This window comes from Tamandua tetradactyla, chromosome 1, assembly GCF_023851605.1.
Source record: "Tamandua tetradactyla isolate mTamTet1 chromosome 1, mTamTet1.pri, whole genome shotgun sequence".
NCBI classification, from domain to species: Eukaryota; Metazoa; Chordata; class Mammalia; order Pilosa; family Myrmecophagidae; genus Tamandua; species Tamandua tetradactyla.
The window spans coordinates 141,800,927-141,824,854 of NC_135327.1; the positions used below are offsets into that span (position 1 = coordinate 141,800,927).

The following is a 23,928-nucleotide window of genomic DNA, read 5'->3' on the forward strand; positions in this document are numbered from 1 at the left end:
TAACATTAACTTACTGGTCACGGTAGTATGTTCTTTAAACTTCTTACTTCAAATGAACTATACTGAAGTTAAATTATGAGATAAACAGGCTTCTAGGCACTTTTCAGCTTGGGAGTTTTCCCTGGGGAATTCCTATATCTCATAATATATATATATATAATTGTCTCTCATTTTCCATGTTCACACATAGCCCATGAGATATGAATACGCACTTAAAAAATTTTTTTTTTAATTATATGGGCAGGCACCAGGAGCCAAAGCTGGGTCTCTGGCATGGCAGGTGAGAGAACACAGCCACTGACACACCGTTACTCAACTTGAACACATACTTTTTGCAGGTCCTGAGCACAGCCATGTGTCTGACTTGGGCCACCCAGCTCAGTAACTGTTCTCTTTGTTTAACATGCCTAACTCTCTCTGTCTCCAGGCACTGGTGGGAAAAGCTAGGTTCGAAAACCTTCCTCTTCACATCATCACATACCATAATCTTACCCTTTTATTCACATGCCTTTTATCATTCACGGCTAATTTCACATCTTAAATGTTGCTCTTTCCACTTTCACTATTTAAGAAAACTTATCTTGCTAAAAAAAAAATGACACTAAAACTAGTGATTCACTTGTGAAAAGAAAAAAGATAATTTCAATTTTAAAAACTAAAATTAGGCATAACAAAGACCTGTACTTTCTATTTTTAACACCCATGAGAGTACCCAATAGGTCCTTTCAATATTTCTCTCTCTCATCTATCTCTGAACCTTTTTAATTAAATCTGTTTTTCCCCAAGCACCATTTAAGATAAATAAAACTACCACTTTTCTTATCCCATCTTACTGTTTTTATATTATTTAATTATGAATAGAGTTTTGGTACTGTTTTCTATCTTTTTATTTCAAATGAACTGTATTTAAGTTAAGTTATGGGATAAACAGGTGCTAAAGAAATTATGCCTCAGATTTCCTGGAATTTTAACAGGACACGCAGAATCTTTTCTATGGTAAAACATTCGGCATTGCTGGAATGTACTCTATCTAAGTGGAGAGGATGATTTGTATTCAGAGAGGAAGATAATGACAAAAGTAAGTGTATCCACTGTGAATTTTTCCTTACACAATCCTCCAACTTTTCCCCTCAACCACAAGCTAGTTTATACAAGAAAAATCTTATTTAATGTTTCTGTTTTGTTCTTTTTAAGATTCAGAGACATGCTCTTCTGCATTACTTAAGGAAAATAATGTTTATTAGTCTCTAAAATTTGAAAAGTTCATAATGTAGACCTAAATACAACACTAGAAATACCACAATTCTTTCTCAACCAGTTAGTAGAGAGAATGGAAATGACAGGTGTAGGCTAGGTGCTTTCTGTCTGCAATTCCATTTAATCTTTATAACAATCTTGGATAGAGGTATTATTGCTCCCATTTTATAGAAGAAAAACTCAGGCTTAGAGAGGTTAAATAAATTCTCCTGAATGTGGTCTGTTGATGTTACTATTTTGATATGGGGATATTTTGATAATTTAGAAATGTCATTACAATATCATCTTCTAGAAATTATTAAAGAATGCGAAAGACTTTTGTCCTCACTCTTGCCCTAATTCCTAACCCAGAATTAGGGGTTAGCAATGGAGTGAAGCTCAGAGATGGGGTAGCGGTTAGAGTTCCATTAGGATTAAAAATGGGATTAGGTTATGCAGGGGATGAACAAAGACAGGGTGAGAATCCTGGGTGCAGTTGGGAAATCAAAGATGTCTGCTGAACATTACTCAGTAATGCATAATTTCCTATTTTTATACACTTGCTTTAATGCAACTTTCTTAAAACAACTACATCAAACTATACTCTTCAAAATGTCTCATCAGTTAAAAATGTCCTGGTTTGGTTTTCTGAGTTTCTTAGTGGCAGAGCTAGAAATTGAACTCAGGTCTCTGACTTCAAAACCTATCTTTTCCTACCACACCTCAACTACCAGAAACAGTTGCTAATTCTAATATGCTTAGGAATCATCCCCTCACAGTTGTACACATTTAAGTGAAAACTCTATATGATATGAGAGCAATGTCCTTCCCACCTGCTATATCTTGCTAGTTCATTAGATAGGATGGAGGAATGCAAATGTCCCTTGGTATTATTACTACTAGTATTAGTCAGATGCAATGTTTAACAAACCTCCATTAAATTTATTCCCTTAAGAATCCTAATATTTATGTAAAAGCCTTTAAAGACTGCTTTTAAAAACTAAAGCAGGCATAGGTTCTGATTTCAGACACTATGTATAGAAGACAGGAAAGTGTTAGAAATAATTAAAACAACTCATTTTTCTACTGAAAATACTGCTCGCAGACGACATGGAGTCAAGTGATTTATAGCATACTGGTGGTAGTTCTTCTAATGATAAAGCAACTGTCCAAGTTTTCCCTGGAGAACATCCTTGGTAACAACAATCCAGACTCACGGAAAGTTATGAGTTAGAAAATGAGAACCAAATGAACTCACAGCTGGGACAAGCCAACAAGAATTAATTTAACACCAGTCATTTGTACGGAACATCTATACATTTCAAAATTTCCTTTGAGAAAAACAAGGTCAGTGAAAGGCAGAGTCACATATTTGAATATGTTCAAAGAAATTTTACTTAAGAAAATACTATTATCCAAGGGTTATACATTAAAAAACAACAACAACAACAACAACAACTTGTTTTAGAACTAGGAAGTTATGATAAATAGTTGCTCAATACCATCACTTGAATTTCAATTTTGTAACAAGTGTTCCCGAAAAACATCCCTTAATAAAGTTCACATTGAATCTTGGACTATATATATATTCTTCAACAGTGACAGAGAGAAACCTGTGTTATTAAAAGGAACTTTATTCTGACTCATTGGCTAAGAAAATGGGAACAGTTTGAGATCTTTCATGTTTCATTTTAATGAGCAGTGAGCATTTTTCATGTCCTTATTAAAGTGGCTAATGTGTTTCTCTAGTCTCATTATCACTGCCAGACTCTACTCTCTGTTGCTTCACAACCAAGATAACTCCTTACCATTTCAGAGAAGATCAGAAAGTCAAATCTGATTGCTCACATGTGGTTGTTAATAAAACTCCTACGGAGCTACTCAAGGTGCCCACAGGGATTGTACAACTATTTGTATTTTCTTATGGTTTTCTATAATTACCTTGATTGTCCTTTCACAAAGTAAATGTATCTGCATCAATTAAAGCAGTGGTGGCTTAGGAATAGTCATCAGACTTGTGTGAAAGGATATTATTCTTAGGGTTTTGATCAAAGCACAGAAATTAAACTGCTGTTATCATGCATTCAACCCAAGTGTTAAATCAAAATGCCCAGCGACTTTGGAGTTTGAGCAGATGTTAACTATTTCTGAAAATAAACATTTTACAGGACTTCCTTTCATGATGTAACTCTGTTTAATTACAGATACTGGAAAAAACTACTATAAAAATTGAGGGATATAATTTATGGTAAATAACTGATCTGAATTACAGTTAATTTAGGTCATTTTGAATTTTTAGAAACCTAAAATTCTAAGAAATTTCATTTTGGTTTACATCTTTATATATGTATTCTTATTTGGTTCACCTCTTTTTCTTCGAGAACCCCAAGACTAAGAAATAACATCTATAAATTAAGTAAGCATCTGAGGCTGCTAAACAGAAACATATATAACCTTTCATATGCTGTGGTATAGAAACCTCATTCTGCCTGGTCTGACAGTGCTCACAGCCGAAACAACCAGCTATACATCCATTCCATTACCTGCTATTTTGATGCTAGTATTTTAACCTGCTGTGTGTGGGATGTGACTGTGCTTGCAGGATTCCCATCAAAGGCAATTTTCGGTGCAATGGTGTATAAAATTTACTTCTAATTATGATAAGGTCACTGATGGGTCATTTATGACATGCTCTCTGGAGACAATTATGGTGAATAGCTTCGGCAGGATTCATCTGGAGAAATTAAATTGGTCTAACCATGTCTCAATAGAAAGTAAAAGCCTCTTAGAAAATTATTCTACAATGATGTTTAAAGTCCTAAAGGGACTTAAAGAGGGATAGTACAGCATGGGGGTAGAGGTCATAGGCTTTGGGAACAGGTAAGACCTGGGTTTTAAACCAGGATCCCTAGACCTAGAAAGTTCTTGATGACCTGGCCTCTGCACAGTTTTTGGTCTCTGTTTCTGACATCTGAGAGATGTCCTCACTATCTGCGCTCTAGAACCACTGGCTTCTGTGTTCACTCTTGCTCTAACTGTCTTTACATTCTAAAGCTTCCTGTAGTTGGATAGCTCTTCCTTCAGATTGTCTTGTGGCTGGAACTTTTTCTTCCTCTATCGATCAAACAATTTCCACTGAGAGGCCTCTTGTAAGCTCCATATCTAAAGTAGCTACCACCAGACCCTAGTTAATCACTATCTATCATATTCTTGAAGTGATAACCACAGTTTGAAATTATTTATTGTAAAATTAAATTTGCATATTATTAAATGGAAAAGAATCTAAGAATGAAGGACATCTGGACTTGGATATCCCATGGGTTGAAATCCAACCAACATCAACTATATGAGTCTAAAATTGCATGATAAAATGGATTAACCAGGAGAGCTTCATAAATTAGGATTGAGCAAACTGCTGGACGTTATATAAGACAGCATAAAAACAAAAGTACACATGAAAAATTTTATTAAAATAGTTATTAGAATGATTTCACATTTCACTGTCATCACTGAGGACCTCCATGGAGGGATACTATGATAGTCACTTAAGTGAACACTTTTGGAATAGGGTCTTTATATGTAACCACGGAGAATGAAATTTTGTGAATTCTAAATATGTTGAAATGTTATTTCTATTTTAATTTATCAGTACTTTGTTCTAGCTCTCCTTCCTAAGTCCTCTTACTTGCAGAGAGAATATCACATGGTTTATGCTCAGTGTCAGGGGATGGTTGAATGCTGAATGAACTCATGGAAATTTTCCCTTGTGTTCCAATCCCTAACGCAAACAATAACAACGAGAACAACAGTAATGGAGTCCTCACCAAAGGGTCCAGTCATGGCCACAGTAAGGCTGGACGTTTCCAAGGTAGAATCCCAGAGACTGAGTGACTTCCACAAGATTGGCAAAGTCAAGACTGATGCTGTTGAAAAGTACAGATGTCATGATAATCTCATCAATAGCCCACACATCTTCTCCCTGGGAAGAATGATATGGTTGCCACCATCTGAACTGGATTCCAAACTGCTTTGCATCATCTGGTAATTCTACAGAAATTATTCTAAAGGGAAAAATAAAAGTTAAAATTCAGATGACCTGGCTATACCAAAATACAAACACTTACAGCAGGACTTTTACTGAAGTACAATAGTAAAAAAATAGTTATTCCCCGACTGCAAACATTGAGATTTCCAATTTTCTGCCTGACTCCAAGAAAGCCTTCAAAGTCCACACATGAGACTTCACTTTCATTTTTCTCCTCTTGGAAAAGGTAAACCAATAGAACACAATTGTCCAAAGTGGCAGGATTCATCTCAGCCTGATACAGTAACTTGGTGGCTCATTATATATATTATAGTTTGGGGCTAATTGGAAACATGGTGCTTCTTCATTCTCATGAGTTTAGCATAGTGTGTGAGGTCACTTGCTGTGTCATGGCAGTTATGACAACAAACCTGTACCTGACAAATGGGGAAAAAAATTAAGAATAATATCTAATTTCCAGGAGCAATTATTGTACACAGCCGCAGGAACCATACATTAATTGCCACTGCAATGACATCTGCTTGAAAGCTCCGTAAATCATAGTCCCATGCTCTCACATCCATACACAAGGTGAGATGTGAAGCGAATGGCAAATGGAGCATTTGTCTCCGTCAATGTACAATTAAACACCAGGAGAAGTGCTTGCAGTAAATATATACTTAAGGGTCTGAGGTTTTTTTTGTTTGTTTTCCTTTTTTTCCCAGTGAGGAAACAAAAATTCCTAAGGTAAGCAATTAGTTGGATAATTTAGGAATAAATCAGTTAAAAATTTTACTCTAAAGCTGGATTTACTGAGAAATTAGATTGATTTTCTTAGTTGTATTATATTTTACTTCTCCCTAGGAAGAATGATATGATTGCCACCATCTGAACTGGATTCCAAACTGTTTTGCATCATCTGGTAATTCTACAGAAATTATTCTAAAGGGAAAAATAAAAGTTAAAATTCAGATGACCTGGCTATACCAAAATACAAACACTTACAGCAGGACTTTTTCTGAAGTATAATAGTAAAAAAATACTTCTCCCCTTATTACAAACATTGAGATTTCCAATTTTCTGCCTGTTATTGTGTGAAGAAACATGTTAGTCACCATCTTAGAAATGTATTTTAACACACTGGAAGTTATTAAAAAATTATACTTATTTTCCCTTTAAGTACATATGCATGAAAACACATGACTATCATCATTGGTTATAAAAACAGTAAAAAGCTGGTAGGACTTCCAGCATTGTGAGAAAACGTATCTTTTAAATAAGGGAAAAGCAATATGCAAACACAGATATAAAAGGTAAAAAAAAACCACTTAAACTGAAAAAACATAGTTACCCTATGTTCATAGTTTAAAAATACTTTCACAATCTCAGCAGATTTTTCCCAGAGTGGGATTTTTTTTATTAGAAGGGAATAGTACATTTTAAAGAATATTTTAGCAATTTTAATTTTATTTTTTCTAAATATATGTTTACTTAAATAACTAAATTATATCCATACTGGTTCAACAATGAGAACATCAAGCATTAGTGTAATAATTTAATTTGATTAAGTACTATGTCATTAGAAAATTACGAATTTCCTTTATATTTATAGTTATTAAAATGGTAAAAATAAATATAATTTAAAAAAAAAACAATGAAAAAATAGAATTTCCCAGGCAAACTTTTAAGGAAAACAAAGTGTGTTTATATGGGACAGCAGTGACCAGTATTTTCCCAGCATAGGTGTTAAGAATGAGGGCTCTGTAATCAGACTCTGGGATCACAGTCCCCGCTCTTACACTTAATGGCTAATGTCTCTGCAACTACATAGAGGTTACTTCTCTATGCCTTATTATCTGCATCTGTGAGACGGAGATAATAATATCATTAACGTAAAGGTCAGCGACCTTACTGTCTGCTTTTTTCACTATTGTGTCCTTAGCACTTAGAACAATACCTGGCATATAATGAGGACTCAGTAAATTCTTGCTGCATGAATGAAGTCTGTATTATCACTATGTCCCTGACATAGATGCGAATCCAGAGGTATGAGGAGGTTAAACTCTGTCTAAGGTGAGGCAGCAGCTATACGACAATGTCAGAATTTGGAACTAGGTGGTCTGGTTTTGGAGCACCCCACCTTGGGATACAGTAGGAGTCTCTGCTAATTTCACACTCTATGCATAGATTCACAATCTATGCATAGAGTACACTGGCTGGTTAGAATAACTAGAGAACCACTTGATCAGAATATTACTAGATGAGACTACTAAGACTTTCTGTTTTAATCTTCCTTTTTTAGGAAGCGAAAGTTATGGATTTCTTTTTAAAAATGTTTTATAATGATATGTTCAATGGAATTGGGTGACATGATAGAAAAAAATGTGGAAATCAAATACAATAACCAAGACATTAAAATTAACAGATTAGGCTCCACAATAATTTTGGAATAAAAAACAAGCCCTGTACTTAAGTAAGAAGCTACAATAATTTTAGTCTCAACAACAATATAAAGTTTTACATTAATAAAAATAGCAATTCACAAGTTATTCTCGTCAGTTTGAACTGAAAGAATAGCTTAGATCTATTGCCAGACTTTAAGTATTATAAATAACAGGCAGAAAAAATAAAAGTTATTTTATTTACTAAATGAATCATGGGCAATCAAATTTGAAATAGACTAGGAGTAACAGTGACTAGTCAACTAACATATCTAATTTATTGATCACACTTCATTTTCAAACAACCACGGCAGAAATGAACAATATGGGATTCACATCAATTATAGGCAGTAATTTATATTGAAGAAAATACAGCAAGTGGCTATAGGCATCAAGATATATTAACTTTCCTATGAAGAATTTAGATGGTTTGTAAAATACAGTTTAGTGTCTAGAATACATCAAAATTTTCTGCCACATTAGCTTTTATTAATAATATTTTGAGGGGTGAGGGTGAAAGAATCTCATGAAAAGAATTACATATAAAAATGAAAGTATTCTTGCTACGACTACCATGTTCTCCTTTTAAGAAAGAATTTCCACTCTGATCTTAACCTTCCAAGCCATGTGCATGCCTAATACTGAAAACCCACCTTGATTCCGGTTAGAAGAAAAATGTTGCTGTCAAATGGCAGGCAAGATTAAATGCACCTTTGCAATAGCACATTAAATGCATAATTATTTTTCCTATCAACAAAGATTAATTAAATTTCATGATATAGATTGATTACTGAATTTTGCAGTTGTCCATTCTTGCTAGAAAAAATTGTGCTTCAGGCCAAGTTAACTAAAGGTGGTGATGTTTTCATTATTACCATCGCACCGATTTTTGTTTAATTATCTTTTATCTTTACTGAGAGTTTATGAAAGGTTGAAATGTTTCTTGAGGACTCATACCCCTATAGGTGAGAAAGTTGAACTGAGTTTTGCATTTCCCTGTACAAGGAAAATACTCAATATATCTAGTGCATTCTTAAATTTTTACAATATATAATATTTATAGCTCATAATAATTAATCATCCATTACTATGTGGTTTCATTCTTATGAGAATAGAAGTTATTATTATTTTTGCAAATTCTTAAATATAGGGCAGCCCTAGGGATAATCTTAAAGCACTTAAGTGCATCACTGGTGCTCTCTCTCTTACATCTTGACCCTTGTCTTGTTGCCATGGTGCCAATGCAATAATGTTCAAAACCCTACTACTCTTTCATATCTTTCCCTGACCAAAACATACTTCCAGGAAGGGACATGGTGTATGTTCCCTGTATATGGTATATGTGACTGTAAATGTAAGCCATAGTGTCACCTCTGCTAAAATTATTTTACCTTTAAACCTTAACTTTGAGATTTCCCACTCTTCTCTTCCCCTGCCCTTTCCAAAAGCATTTCAATGAGCAGGCCAGTAAGCGTTCTAGGAGGGGAAAGAATGTTTCTGACACTTCTGAATTGGACAGCTAAGGGTGGTTACTACTCTGTCAACATTGAAGAATAGCCTGCTTTAAGTAAAACCTAATCTCGCAGTTGTGAGTTTACAAAATACGTAAGATAAAGAAAAAAATAAAAGTGGCTTGAAGAAGGGGTTTTAAATATATCCTCACACTCCTCTGCTACCAGGGACTACATAAAATAAATGCCAGAAAAATTTTTGTATACACATTACTCAATTTTTTTTTTTTTGGGTGCATGATCCAGGAATTGAACTGGGTCTCCCACATGAAAGGCGAGCGTTCTACCACTGACCCACCACACATTACTTAGTTTATTTGTAAATAAATTACATGTAAATTTTAAAAACAGATTGATTATAGATTGTGTAAATTATTGCCTCACATAACGTATTGAAATTTTGTTAGCACTTGTCAACATTTATAATTTAGAGCCATATTAACATGAATAGTTTACAACATAGTTGAATAAGGAAAATACAGTGTTACAAATTTTCTTCTTTGAAATGCATAAAAATATTTCCCTTATATGCACACTTCAAAATATAAGGATCAATTTCTTCAAATTATCAGAAGGCAGCTAGGACGAATGGATTACAGGAATGTGGCTGGCTTAGCTTTTCATTGCAAGATTCATCTATCTTTGTCCTCACCATCTCTCAAAAGAAAAATATCTGGAATCTTATGCCATTTGAATTATGATTTCTCTAGAAAGAAGATATCACTTCAGTATTTTTTCCAGTGTTATTCTACATACCTCGGCTCATGATAGTTGAGATATGAATAGTGCTCCAATAGTTTCCAAGTAATTCCATTATCATAAGAATAATGCAATAAAACTCCTTCACCAGGCTGGTCAGGTGCTTTGCATGTGCTCAGAACAGACTTGCTCCCTAGCCTCAGTGTGAACTGGAGAAATCTGGAGGAGAATAGTTTACAAATAAGTGAGTGTATAAAAGAAAAATTTAATCACAATGTTTGTAATGGCTTTTAAAGAATTTCAAACCAATTTAGATGAACTACCCAAAAGCAGTAGGTTCCCACTCTTCTGCCTTTAAAAAAAATGTAGGTAATTTATCTGTGAGAAACATGAATATGTGCAGAAGATGAGGTCAATATGTATGCTTCTATATGGTTAAAGCCATATAAATATAATTGTGCATTTATACATATTTATACACTATTTACTTGTGTGCATACACTTAAAATGTCAATCATTCCTTTACTTCATTATTTATCAGGCACTGGGGGAAGGGATGATGTAGGGTAAATCTAATCAGCTTCTGCAAGCTGTCAAATAAATAAAACTACATAAATAATTAACTAGTCCTTGGCTTAAGAACACAGTTTTGATGGTAGTATTTCATATATTTTTAAAATCTAGACAGTCATTAGTAACTTAAAGTCATTGATGATCCTTTTAACTTACGAAAAACTAGGGCAGATTAATTCCAAATAAACTATTAACTCCCTCCCATTCTGGCTAAAAATCAAAAGATGTATACATTAACAAAAAAGAACAAAGGAAGAACTGAAAATAAACAGCTCTAAATTCAATCACTAGTATCAGGTTTCTGTTTGCATTTCACTCTGTCTTAACTCACCTGGATTGTGAGCTGTCAAGAAAGGATGTAATCAGCTGACGCCTTCCATCTTTGTTGAAAACCAGGGCCTTACCGCTGGCCAAGACACCACAACCAAAGCTGACTTCAGCACCACGGATAGAGTAAAAGTTATGGTAAGAGGAGAGCCTAGAACTGCCAAAGCTTTCAGAAATAAACATTGGGAATGTCTGGGATGCCATCTCACAAGCTGGGCCTGAAAATCCTGGGTCACACCTGAAAGAAATACCATGAAATTAAATTTTTAACTGCTGATATTTTCAGGGATTCTTGAAACTACTTTGGGCCAGAGTAAGTCCGGAGGCAAGGATTTGATTGAATGGTAAGTGAGGCTCATTAGTCTTTGGAAAATACTGGAGCCAAAGACCTGGCAAGGGTGAATCGACTGTAAATATTCCAGAAGAATTCAGTCTATGCACCACTCTGCTGTAAAAAGGTTATGATTCAAACAATAATTCAGCACTCACCTTCAACCAAAGTCAGTAATTTATCAGCAAATGCATCTATGTTCATTCACACTTTCAACTTAAAATCTTTGTAAAAAATATATATGTATATTCTGTGCATAATTTTATTCATACCTAAGGTCATCAAATGTATAAAGAAAAACAAAGAAAACACTTCAAATTAGATACACAGACTATATCTTCATTTAGAACAAATATAAAAATACATGTTGTGCTTATGACAGGAATTATTTGAATTATTTAAATGATTGGGAAATAAATCTATCTTTAGTTCAAACTAAGACTGGCATTCAAAAGGGAATGCCTACTCCCTTGACCTAGATAGATGTCCTTAGCAGAAACATGTTACCTCTCAGTGGGATCACAAATTAGTATAAATTTAAGAAACACACACATATACATAACAAACTGCTTGCCATGTAAGAATGTCCTGTATTTATTTAACTGACTATAATATATATGGGACACCCTGAGTCGTCTAACAATGAGAAAACTTTGTTATGGATGACTCCATACTTGAATATAAGAAACTCCACATATTTTAAAGAGTTTACTCATTGAGAGTTAATTTTCTTCATTTTCACTACACTACTTCTTCCTCATTACATTTAAAGGTTGTTCATTATAAAATTAAATTGATGTCTTTATTAATGGTGAAGGGCTCTCATCTAAGTATTCACAACTTCCTAAACTCTTAAACAGGTCTCTTATAAAGCAAGTGTTCCAAAGAAGCAATATTATGGCCTGACTCAGAAAGGTACTTCCTTAGCTCTATAACTTAAATTGGGGTCTATGCTCCTTTACCAGAGGAAATTCATGGGTTATGAATGTGTTGAAATCAAATTCCAGTGGCAAATTTTACATGTACTGTACTTTCTAGGCGAGGGGGCCACAGTTATCATCAGATTATCAACAAAATTGGAACCCCAAATGCCAACAACTATTATAATTTGAAGTTTGAGAGTTGTCCTGATGTATTAAGCAGCATTAGACAGGGGGAGGGAAGGAAACCCATCATTTACCATTCATGTAAATGAGCCTTAAACAGTTAGCTTCTTTCATATATTTTCTCATTGATTTAGATTCTGAATAGCCACAGCATTTTCAAAAAAAGGATGAAAAATCAAAGAGGATACACTTTTACTATGGCCACAAATGGGAATTAGCATCCGCCAACAAGACTATCTACTGTCAGAGTGCATTTCAGGGCATATAAATTTTTATATATCTTAAATGCATTTCCTAGTGATTGGGAGGAATGGGTGATCATTAGTGATTGGAGGTATTTCCCATATAGTGGTTTTGAAAGTTGGTTCCTAATCAAAGGTTGAACGATTGAAATAGAACATAGATAGAGATTCCACTCATATTTTTGTTAAATAGCCTAGTAGCCCTAGTAGCCTTTATTTTGTAGTAAGCAGTAGGGTGATACACACTGGTGATTTCAGGGAGGACACCAGGCTCTGGCTGACCCCGATTATGTCCCTTAGGAGTTCATCTACCTGCCTTTAAATGTAGCATTGTAGACACCCTGTATGTCAGGAAAAGAGGCCCCATTGATAAGGGACATGGATGACATATGTGTAGGAAGGTTTTTAAAGGTTCTCTCCTCTTCCCATTAGTATCTCTAAGAGAAGTGGGCTTATCAGGTTAGTGAGTGCCCAATTTAGAAGCCCAGGCCTGAGGATTATACACAGGCAAGAAAGTGTCAGGGAGCAGGTGAGGGCGGAATCCTGATGGCAAATAATGTAGTGACAAGAGGAACAAAGGAAGAAGAAAAACACAAATCTGTGTAGGCCCCAAATCTAAGGATGCATTTCAAGCAAATAAGTAGCATTGATAATGAATTTCACCTTCCATGCATTTTTGCTCAAATTTGACAAGGCACATATTGCTGGAGGGAGAGGTAGTGACCAAATGTCTAGTTCAGCCCCAAGTGAACAAAGCCAATGAAAATTACATAAAACATTGTCACAAACAGGTAAAAACTAAAGCGCCAATTGGTGAAAATATTCTACAAATTTCAGGAGGAGGAAAAGGCTATGATTATTCGGTATAATGTATAGTGTCAAAAAAAAAAAAAGAAAAAAGAAAGCATAATGCTCAAAGGCATTAAATTGCCATTCAGATTTCTGTTTGTCTGCTATATCCATCATGGGTGACACAGATGGTTGCTTTAAAACCATTTAATTCTAAGAGGAATATTGCACACAAAAAATGAAAGATGGAGTAGACGCATTCTAGTTATAGATAGGTGTTTTAGAGATAGCACTTTCTATTTTCATTAATAAAAGCAGTCAGCATTTTAGATCATTTGTTTTAAAAAATTTCAGAAATTGCAAAAATGTGTGGCCTCTTTATATTAATTTTATTTGAAGTGCATTTAAAAAGAGGATGGCCCAGTTATGGAAAAAGGATGAAGACCATAACCTGAGGTAAACAGCATTCCAGTGTTCCACAGATTTCATGAGTAAGGTTATGGGAGGAAGGTGGTGAGTTCATTAAAAGACACTCTTCTTCTGCAAAATGGAGATGTATATTGTTTTTAAAAATAGTAACTTTCAATTCTTCATGTACTTTATTTTTATTTTTTGCATGGGCAGGCACTGGGAATCGAACCCGGTCTCCGGCATGGCAGGTAAGAACTCTGCCACTGAGCCACCATGGCCCTCAATTCTTCATGTACTTTAAAACACATTTCTATTGTGCAGAGTGATCTCTTTAGTAATTAAATCCATTGAAGTACAATTAAACAGTTAACTTGACACTTTAGTCTCAGTGTTGACAAAGGTTTTGCCTCAAACATATAACATAATTAAAAAGGGATCAGGCTGCATGCCCGTTTATGAATTCTCTGCTAATTAATAATTAACTGAAAGATAAGAAGAGGTAAACTAGATGATATAGTTGTTGAAAACTGAATTGTATATGCATATATTGCCTGTGGTTTCAGGTAATCTAGGATATTTTATAATTACATTAATAAGGAAAATGACTTAATAAATGTTTTCCATTCTGGTAAACATAAGACAAGCCTCAAGTGGTAACTAGATATTAAACTATTAATGAATAATTTCAGAGTTCATATTCAATAACACTGATACATACAATACTTTATACATAATTTTGAAGACCCAAAAGATTTTCAAAAGTACCTAAGATTGAAAAATTATATCTAAAGATGATGAATTTTCTTACTAAATCTGCTTACTCTATCAAGATTCCTTTTGCTTTGGGTCAAAGGCTCATTACTAATATTTAATTTTCATTGGCAAAGTATGCTAGGAACTTAACTGCAAGTCCTGAACACTAGAACAAGTTTATGGCAACAGCACAACAAAGAATGTAACTAAAATCAGAAGTGGCAGCCATCAAGGTATGAGGAATTCAAAAGAATAAGTTAAATTACTTCACAGTTTAGCCTAACAGAAAATTTACTTATTAATTTATGTCCCACCTTCAAAATATATTTTATATTCTATTACACTTAAATTTCATCTGGAACAATCTATTTTTGGTCTTGACAAGACCTAAAGAGCCTAAGAAGGAAAGTAAAACAGATTAAAACAATGTATGGTTTTAACATACAAAGTACATTATCAAAAAAGAAAAGCATAAGTATTATTTTTAAATGCTTACTTGCAACCATGTCGAGTGCACTGTCCCCTGCCAGAGCAGAATTTGAGGCACGATGGACCAATATAAACTGCAGGGCAAAAGACATTATGTAAAAGATGGCAACAGAATTGGAAAAGCCAAGCACACCACCAGCATTTGAACTAATTTTGGCAAGTAATACTGGTGAAATATGGCCTGTTGTAAGATGTGATGCCTATGTCACATCGTAAGCAGGAATCCAGGGTGATATGTAGAGTTTCGTGTGATAAGGAAGCACTCTGCTACAAATCTTCTGGAACTGATTTAACTTACAGAAATAATCCTTTCAAGATTTTGATATGTTCATAGCAGAGAAGGTAGTAACATATAATTTTGATTACTAAATGGGGAGTCTCTGCCTTCTGCTAAAACTCATTGAAGCAGAATATTAGTAGTTAATATAATGGAAAGGTTGTAACTACAATTTCCATTCTTATATGGGAAGAGTCTAAGACTAATTGCAGATGGTCATAATATATATTTCTAAATATTAATCCATCTTCTGTGGAAATGGGGAGTGAAAAGTCTATATAAGCACAATGTAGATTTTTTTTCCCCTAAATGTGGGCTTGATGATAATTAGATGTGACAAACCAAAATTCTAATCTTTGGAATGCTGAGAAAGGGACTCTTGGTTGTTGAATAACTAGTAGGTTCTGAGATATTCAGACTCAATACATTTAAAGATTGTAAGCCTTTTAATAATCAACATAATCAATAATACCAGAGGAGAGAAAAACAATGAAGAATTAGAGATGCAATAGTTATTAAGACTTCATTTATTTAATTTCAGGCATAAATATATTTACCATCCCATATCATTTTCTTCTCCGTCCTGTAATCATACCTAAAAAGTTAACCTATTTTTTAAAATACATTTCCTTGGCCTATCTTACTCAAACTTCTATTTCCTGAAGGCAATTAACAGGTATAGTAAACCAAACATGATGTGAAGGAAGCCAATGGAAAAAACGCTTGGTCAAGGAAACTGCTAGTTTAGTAGGAGATTAGATAGAAAGTTGAGTGGTCGAAAGTACTGGTTTTAGGTGCCATATAATCCTGGATTCAATTCCTAACTTCACCTGGGAGACTTTGGATACATGATTTATCCTGTCTATGCTTCTGTGTCCCTATTCTTTAAAATGAGATAATATTTCTGGGTGGAAAGAATAAATGCAATATTCTATCTTAGCATGGTACCTGGTACCAAACAGTTATAATCATCAAGTATCCCTCACCACCCTCCTGATCCATCTGTTTGGATGGTAGGGCTTCTCTGTGTACTGAGTGCTGAGGAGTCAGAAAGGGACTCCATTCTTCTTTAGCTGGGAGAAGTGTGTTGATCATATTCCCAGCACACATTCTTCAGTCACTCTGGCTGCTGTATTACAACATACTCACGTCATAGCTCAAAAGCCCTCTATCATTAAAAATTTTCAATAGTAAAATAACAACATAACGCTAAAATAAAACTTTGCAAGTTACTGAGAAATATTGAAATTATGAATTACTAATGATGAGTTAATTCACAGGCTTCTTTTTCCTAAGGGTGTGGAAAGAACAGCTTCTATTTATTCCACTATTATTGTTAATGTAATCGTGCTGGAAAAAAAAAATTTTTAAGGACAATGAACATTGCCCTAGGATTTTCCATTTGGCTACGATTTTTCAGGATATCTTCTGAAGTACTTTCTTCACACACTAACAGGAACAGATTCTGCCCTGAAGGAAAAGCATACCTAACAATGTTACTGGCCTTTTTTCCACTCTGCACTTGTTTTTCTTGAAATGCTCTGGGAATTCTCTGGTGAAATGGGAGAGATTTCAGGGGTGTTCTTTGACAAGTTAGGACCCATTTCTCTTGGGAAGAAGGATCTAACTCTCTCAGAGGAGATCCTGTTGTTAGAAAAGCCTCCTTAGGATGGTGTTTTTATTTCCTGGGCTGCTCAAAGCAGATACCATGAAACGTGTTGGTAAACAATGGGAATTTATTAGCTTTCAGCTTGGGTCCAGGAAAATGTCCAAATCAAGGCATCATCAAGGTGATGCTTTCTTCCTCAAGACTGACTGTCAGAGATCCTTGTCTCCTCTGTCACAAGGCAAGGCACACGGCCGCACCTGTTCGTCTCTCCCGGGTTTTGTTGATTTCAGCTTCTTGCTTCTGTGGCTCTTCTTCCCTCTCTCTCTGTATTCATTCTATTTATAAAGAACTCCACTGATAGGATTAATGAGGTGGGTCAGACATTTACTGAAGTAGCCTTCTCACAAGACCCTGCTTACAACGGGCTTATATCCACAGGAACGGATTAAATTAAGAACATGCTTTTCTGGGATACATGCAACTTCAAAGCACCACAAATGGCAGCAGAATTGAAGAGTTTCTGCCCCAAGTTTTGCATTCAACACACACAGCTAGCCACTCTAATTCCATATCTCAGTACCTATACTCATTTTACTCAAAGCCTGATAGTGGGAACTCAGAGGATGTGTGGTGAACATATGTTGTAATTAGCCTTCTTCCAGAAATTTAGATACTCTTTTCATAGGCTTTTATCTGCTTTATTGCATTCTTAATTTCCTCATATACTTTATTTCATTACAGGTTTTTAAACTTATTTTATGATTATCAATATAAGTTGATAATATAAGTTGTAGGATCCTTGAAAAGTATGATAGCAGGAAAAAGTCATCCATGATTCCATTACTCAAGAGGCACATACTTATTCCCTAGAGCTAAGTAAGAGCGACAGTAACTCAAATGTTATGCAAAATGTTCTTTCAAAGGAGAAACTCCATTTTAACAAATTCAACTTTAGATGGGTTTACAAATGCACTATGTCAATATTAATATAAATCATGTGCTCTCTGAAGTCCGGGCATTTTGTTTTCATTGGTCTTCTTGAATATGAATTTAAAGAATTCATATTGGCTCATCAGCAAATTATTTTGCCTGAAATAATTCATCAGGTTTAAAAAAATTATTTAATTACTTATGTCTCAATGTCTAAATTATTAAAAATTAAAAAAAGATTATTACAACATGAAAAATCAGCATTAAACGATGTAGATTGTTTTCCAATTCATAAAACTGACCACAAATCAATGACTATGTGGAATGTGTTTAAGTATTGACACTTTTGTCCTTCCTTCCATCTCTTTTTAATTCCTTGCACCATAACCCTCAATCAAATTTATATGCTCTCCAAAAGTAGGAAATCTATGAATCTACTTTAATTAGAATTATTAAAAAACAAACACAGTTTGGATATTAATAGCAAATACAATAAACATACAACCATCCAACTCAACAGCTTAAATACTTTCTCTCATTGTGCACTTGTCTAAGTCATACTGGATTTAAAATGATGCAAAAGAATAAAGATTTTCAACAATTCACTTAAAAATTAAAGAATAGAATATTTATATGTATTTCTAAATTTTCCTTTTATGCTATTTTCTGAAAAAAATTTAGAAGTTTCACTGGCACTTTAGAGATGATGTTTCTTTATGTGTGGTGTCTGGCTCTAAAAGATAAGCATACCAGATGTTTTGGCACTTACTAAGAGAAGAATGGGTCTTATTTTAATATGTGCAGTACGGTATGTATTTATGTTAATTTTGTGTAAAATATTCAAAGAAAATGTTAGGATATCCCTTGTCATCAAGACTGTGAATTTGGGTCTCAGGGCTTTATGCATTTTAAAATTATGTATGTTGAAGCATTCCAGCAAATATCAAAATCAAATATTGCTGACTTCACTGCCTTTTTTCTGATTGCAAATCCCAGGCTTCTAACAGAATGCAAAGGAGAAAAGGAAGAAAGGGGTTTAATGAATTGCAAGACCATGCCTTAGAAATGTGATTAAGTCTGTGCTATTGAACAAAAGCACAGGAAGATGCTACATCAATGGCATGTGATTATGACAGGCACAAACACTAACCATTATCAATTGCCCACATGTTTCCAAGGATTGGTCCCGTTTGTCTCCAGCGAATCCTGGTGTCTCGGGTTAGTGCTGCGTTAGGAAGAGGAATTGTTATTCGGTTCCACCTGCAAGAAATTTAGTACAGAATCAGTTTCACAACTATGTTCATATCTTCTGAGTCTATTTTACATGCTTACAATGTTCTGTTCTCTGTATACCTGTAATAACACAAAATTTTATCAATAAACTCACCTGGAGGGTTTTCTTTGTTAATGGTTTTAAAACAAACATAGAACTTCTAAAAGTATCTATTTCATGCTAGAATAGTGGATTTGTTCCTAAAAGCAAGTTGATGCATATTTTGTTTTTAAACTTTCTTTTGAGGAAATGCTACATCAACACTCAGATCTTAGATAGCATTCTCTTCAGAGATGGAGTGCAAGCACAACAAAGACGGAACTCTGTAGAGTGTTGAGTGGAACCCATGACTTCTTCTTTCAGGCCCCTAGTCCTATGCACAGTTAAAGATAGGTTAAGAAAAAAGATGACCCCCAACTTAATTTTTTCTAGTGTTTATTCTTCAAAGCACCCAGTATTTCATATAATTATCTTTAATTATCATAGCAATCCCCATAGGAGTATATTATTGTCTTTAATTTACATGAAAAGAAACTAAGAGTATGAATACTATTACACAGGTAGCAGATGGCAGACTCAAGATTTGAAACCAGGTCTGATTCCAAAGTTGACCTTCTTCCACCACTCTATGCTACATCTCTCCATAAGTATTTTGGCAATAACCATAGAACTGTTATATAGAATTTTAAACCATAAAGATACTTTCCAATGTAATCCAAAAATATAAGAGCCAATTCCATAAAGAGAAAATGAATTGAACCCATAATTTATGATCTTGCATAAGACTTACCAAGGATACTGTCTTTTTTTTTTTTTAATGAGTTTAAATTAATTCACTCCTAAATTAACTGAAAAGAGAAGTCAGGTTCCTTACTTATTATGTAAAAAATGCTAGTCTCAGGCCTACTCATTGATTTTTAATCTGAAACCTGGATCCAAATCTTTCAATAGCGCAGATATACTTTACTCACCCACTGTAGTTCTCAGAGGAGTAGATGGTGCTGTGTGGGAGGTGGGGTCCGGCGCAGATCTCAGGTAGACATTCAGTGTGGAGGAGGGACCAGGTACGTCCATGGTTGGTAGAAAACTCCAAGCTGATGCTGATAACACCAGAACAACCACAACAAAAAAAAAGGGGGGGGGGGGTGAAGAGAAAGAAAATGAAATGACTCATCTCCAGCCAAGTACACTACACATCTGTAGAACTTGAGTAAAAAAAAATATTAGGATGTGGTTTCCTAAATGATTGTTTTCCCCTTCACTGAAGTCTGACTAGCTTTCAAGGGGCAAGCACTTAAATCACTGTTATAAAAACAAACTATGTTTTAAAGACAGCAAATGGTAGCTCAAGTTTGTGCTCTTGAATCTGATAGATGACAAGGCAATTACCACGTCTCACACTGTCACTTCATTCCGTGAATGTGAGACTGGCAAAATTCAGAGAAAGGACAGGAGCAACACTTCAGCAAGTGAAACTGAAAAGTCAGAGCTCTTGAAGTGCTAATTGATTTCCGTGCCTATTATTAAGGGGTCACTAGCTGACATGAGGTCAAGCTTTTTTTCAATTATTTGGTTTTTCTTTCCTCTCTGCAATCTGTCAGAATGGATGGCTGCCACAGCACGTGCAAACACCTCTACTGTCTAAGACCAAGCTATAAGAACGAAGCCAATGCCAAGTAAAATATCTAATCATATCCCACACATTAACTGAAGAACATTTCTGGTTTTTGTGAAAGGGTGCATATTTTATTAATGAATATTTTTATTAAAAATCCAGCTAAGAACCATTATGCTGCCTCTGTTGTAATAGCCAAGTCCACATGCTCATTTTTTCATTAATTAAAAACACTCACAAAATAGAGCTTCCTACCTGTTACCAGGTTGATGCGTTCCACATCCCAGATTAATGGAAAACTGTATCATGTGAGACATTGTAGGAGGAAGAACAGGCAGGATGTGGAAAAAATCTACTGCCCAGACATTCCTATTATGTCCTTGATGGTTCTTTTGCCTGAGACAAAATTTGGTAGCAGGAGTTTGAAGTTCAGGATGGATGACCACAGAAACCAAAGATGGAACCTTCAAAATAAAGGAGCCAAAATCCTTCAGAATTTGTGTGCATTTTCCTAGATTCTATTTAGCAATCACTATTTGCATAGCTGCCATTTATTAGCTACCAGGCAAAAGTTCTGGGTGTTCCATTTGTCATTTCATGTAGGAGATGCTGACCTTCTTAAAAGTTTCATTGCACACAGATCCATTTTAACTACTTCAGCATAAGGCAAAGGCCACTTGACATTTAAACTCTTATCAGTCCTTGTATTAAAGGTTTTCCAAATTAGTTATTCTGAAAATAGGGCTCTGAGCAGAACATCCAAAGCCAACAAATTAAGGCATGATAACATTCAGGATTGATTTGGTCTGAAACATACAGATGACTGAAACAGGTATAACCCCACCTAGTCACTGCTGGAAAAGAATCCATTACAAAATCCCAAGTGGACTATCCTAGCATGCAGAATATGCTGAATACTTTCTCTGGCTATTCCCTATTCTATCTTTGGTGTTTATCTTATATCTTCCAAACTTAAACTGTGAGATGCTAGATGTTGACTGTGGTTAAACTTTCTAAAGTACCTAGGGTTCCATAAGTGTGGAGAGAAGGCTTAACAAATAATAGTTGTATGGGTATGGTCTCAACACAAATAAATCTATTAGAAAAATAATTGTACACATGATGGCAAGCATGATAATTTTGCAGATGTTTCAAAATAATCAGTGCTAATACTTGTCCTAAATCTAAATGGCAAAGGAAAATGGTTAACTTCAGTGTCCATAATTAGCAAAGAAAGAAGCAAACAGTAATAATAATCTGCACTGTCTTCTGGCTAGGAAACCTCAAAATGCTGGGTAAATACTCATTATACCTGATACCATGCTTGTGAGCTGCATAATTAGAGGCATTTTTAGAGCTTTCCTGGGGACAAGAATAACTGTCAGCCAGAGAGTTGGGCCCCTCCTCATTGTCTCTGATGGGTTTAATTAATTCTTCCTGACAAAACCTCATGTTTCATTTGTATCAGAAAAAGAAGAATGTCAGAATGTCCACATCACATTTATAGAAAGCTGGTAACTTCCTGGGGCTGCCAAAAGAGGAATTTTTACCCTCTGCATCTAGTATGGGCTTCATGGCTGGGAACCTTGCCTGGGGCAAGGCCATTTGGCACATGGATTGGTACCAGTACCTTATATGAGGAATACGAAAGGGTATCCAGTGAAATATGCTCTTTTCTTCCTTCAATCTTTGCATACAGGAGAATATCATTTTCATGAGAGTCTCCAGAGTCACAAATTCCTCCTATACAAAATAAAAATTTTAAGTTGTTAGTACCAATTTGCATCCATAATCATGTTAAATATGGCATTGAGTTTCAGAATAAAAGATAGTTATAGCACCCAGATGTCATTAAGAATGACCCTAAACAGAGGTAACCAGATTCAAGGAAATAATTTCATGAAGAGCATTCAGGTAGGCCACACTGAAAATCAAAGACCTGACATTTAAAAAAAAAAATTTTTAACTTTTGTAAATCTTTTTTTTAATTTATTTTTTATTATCAAACCAAAACAATATACCAACATGAACATTTTTAACATACAAACATTCCGTGCATGGCGTATAATCAGTGGCTCACAATATCATCACATAGTTGTATATTCATCACCATGATCATATTTTAGAACATCTGCATCACTCCAGAAAAATAAATAAAAAGAAGAAAAAACTCATATATACCATACTCCTTACCCCTCCCTTTCATTGACCACTAGCATTTCTATCTATTCAATATATTTTAACCTTTTTACCCCTATTTGATTCTATACCCCCGTTACCACTCCCTTTCATTGTTCACTAGTATTTCAATCTACTCAATTTATTTTAACATTTGTTCCCTCATTACTTATTTACTTTCAGTTCACATTTTTTACTCATCTGTCAATATCATAGATAAAAGGAGCACCAGACACCAGGTTTTCACAATCACATAATCACATTGCAAAAGCTATATCATTATACATTCATCTTTAAGAAACATGGCTACTGGAACACAGCTCTACAGTTTCAGGCACTTCCCTCTAGTCTCTCTAATACACCTTAAATTAAAAAGGGGATATCTATAAAATGCGTAAGAATAACCTCCAGGACAACCTCTCTACTCTGAAATCTCTCATCCACCGACACTTTATTTTGTCTCATTTCTCTCTTCACCCTTTTGGTTGAGAAGGTTTTCTCAATCCCTTGACGCTGAGTCCTAGCTGATTCTAGAATTTCTGTCCCACGTTGCCAGGGAGGTTTACACCCCTGGGAGCCATGTTGCACAAAGAGAGGGGGAGGGCAGTGAGTTTGCTTGCTTTGTTGGCTGAAAGACAGGCCACATCTGAGCAAGAAAAGAGGTTTTCTGGGAGTAACTCTTAGACCTAATTTTAAGTAGGCTTAGTCTATCCTTTGCGGGAATAAGTTCCATATGAATAAACCCCAAGATTGAGGGCTCAGCCTATTGATTTGGTTGTCCCCACTGCTTGCGAGAATATCAGGAATTCTCCAAATGAGGAAGTCGAATTTTCCCCCTTTCTCGCCATTTCCCCAAAGGGACTTCGCAAATACATTTTTAGTCACTATTCAAATCACTCTGGGATTTATGAGGGCATCACTTTGGACAAACCTACAAAATCTCATGCCCTATTCAATGCCCCATGTACTTATGGTGTTCAATTAAACTGTTCACATAAGTTATGTTAGGAAATGCACTAGTCAAAATACAAATTTTGTACCAAATAAACATTTTTTTTGCTTCAGTCTCACACATAAGTTCAAGTTTTAAAATATGAATTACCACCTATTTTCA

General features: G+C 35.0%; 1 protein-coding gene across 11 annotated transcripts in view; it reads right to left on the bottom strand.

Annotated features, from left to right (window-relative positions):
- Nucleotides 1-23,928, bottom strand: part of RELN (reelin) — a 530,878-nt gene that overhangs the window by 156,166 nt on the left and 350,784 nt on the right. For all 11 annotated transcript variants that reach the window (XM_077158967.1, XM_077158900.1, XM_077159048.1 and 8 more), the window contains 8 exons: nucleotides 22,267-22,379; nucleotides 20,892-21,100; nucleotides 19,993-20,121; nucleotides 18,899-19,008; nucleotides 14,940-15,006; nucleotides 10,816-11,049; nucleotides 9,969-10,130; nucleotides 5,061-5,297 (listed from right to left, as the gene is read on the bottom strand). In XM_077158967.1, coding sequence (XP_077015082.1) covers nucleotides 5,061-5,297; nucleotides 9,969-10,130; nucleotides 10,816-11,049; nucleotides 14,940-15,006; nucleotides 18,899-19,008; nucleotides 19,993-20,121; nucleotides 20,892-21,100; nucleotides 22,267-22,379 — 1,261 coding nt within the window. The remainder of the gene's footprint in view (nucleotides 1-5,060; nucleotides 5,298-9,968; nucleotides 10,131-10,815; nucleotides 11,050-14,939; nucleotides 15,007-18,898; nucleotides 19,009-19,992; nucleotides 20,122-20,891; nucleotides 21,101-22,266; nucleotides 22,380-23,928) is intronic.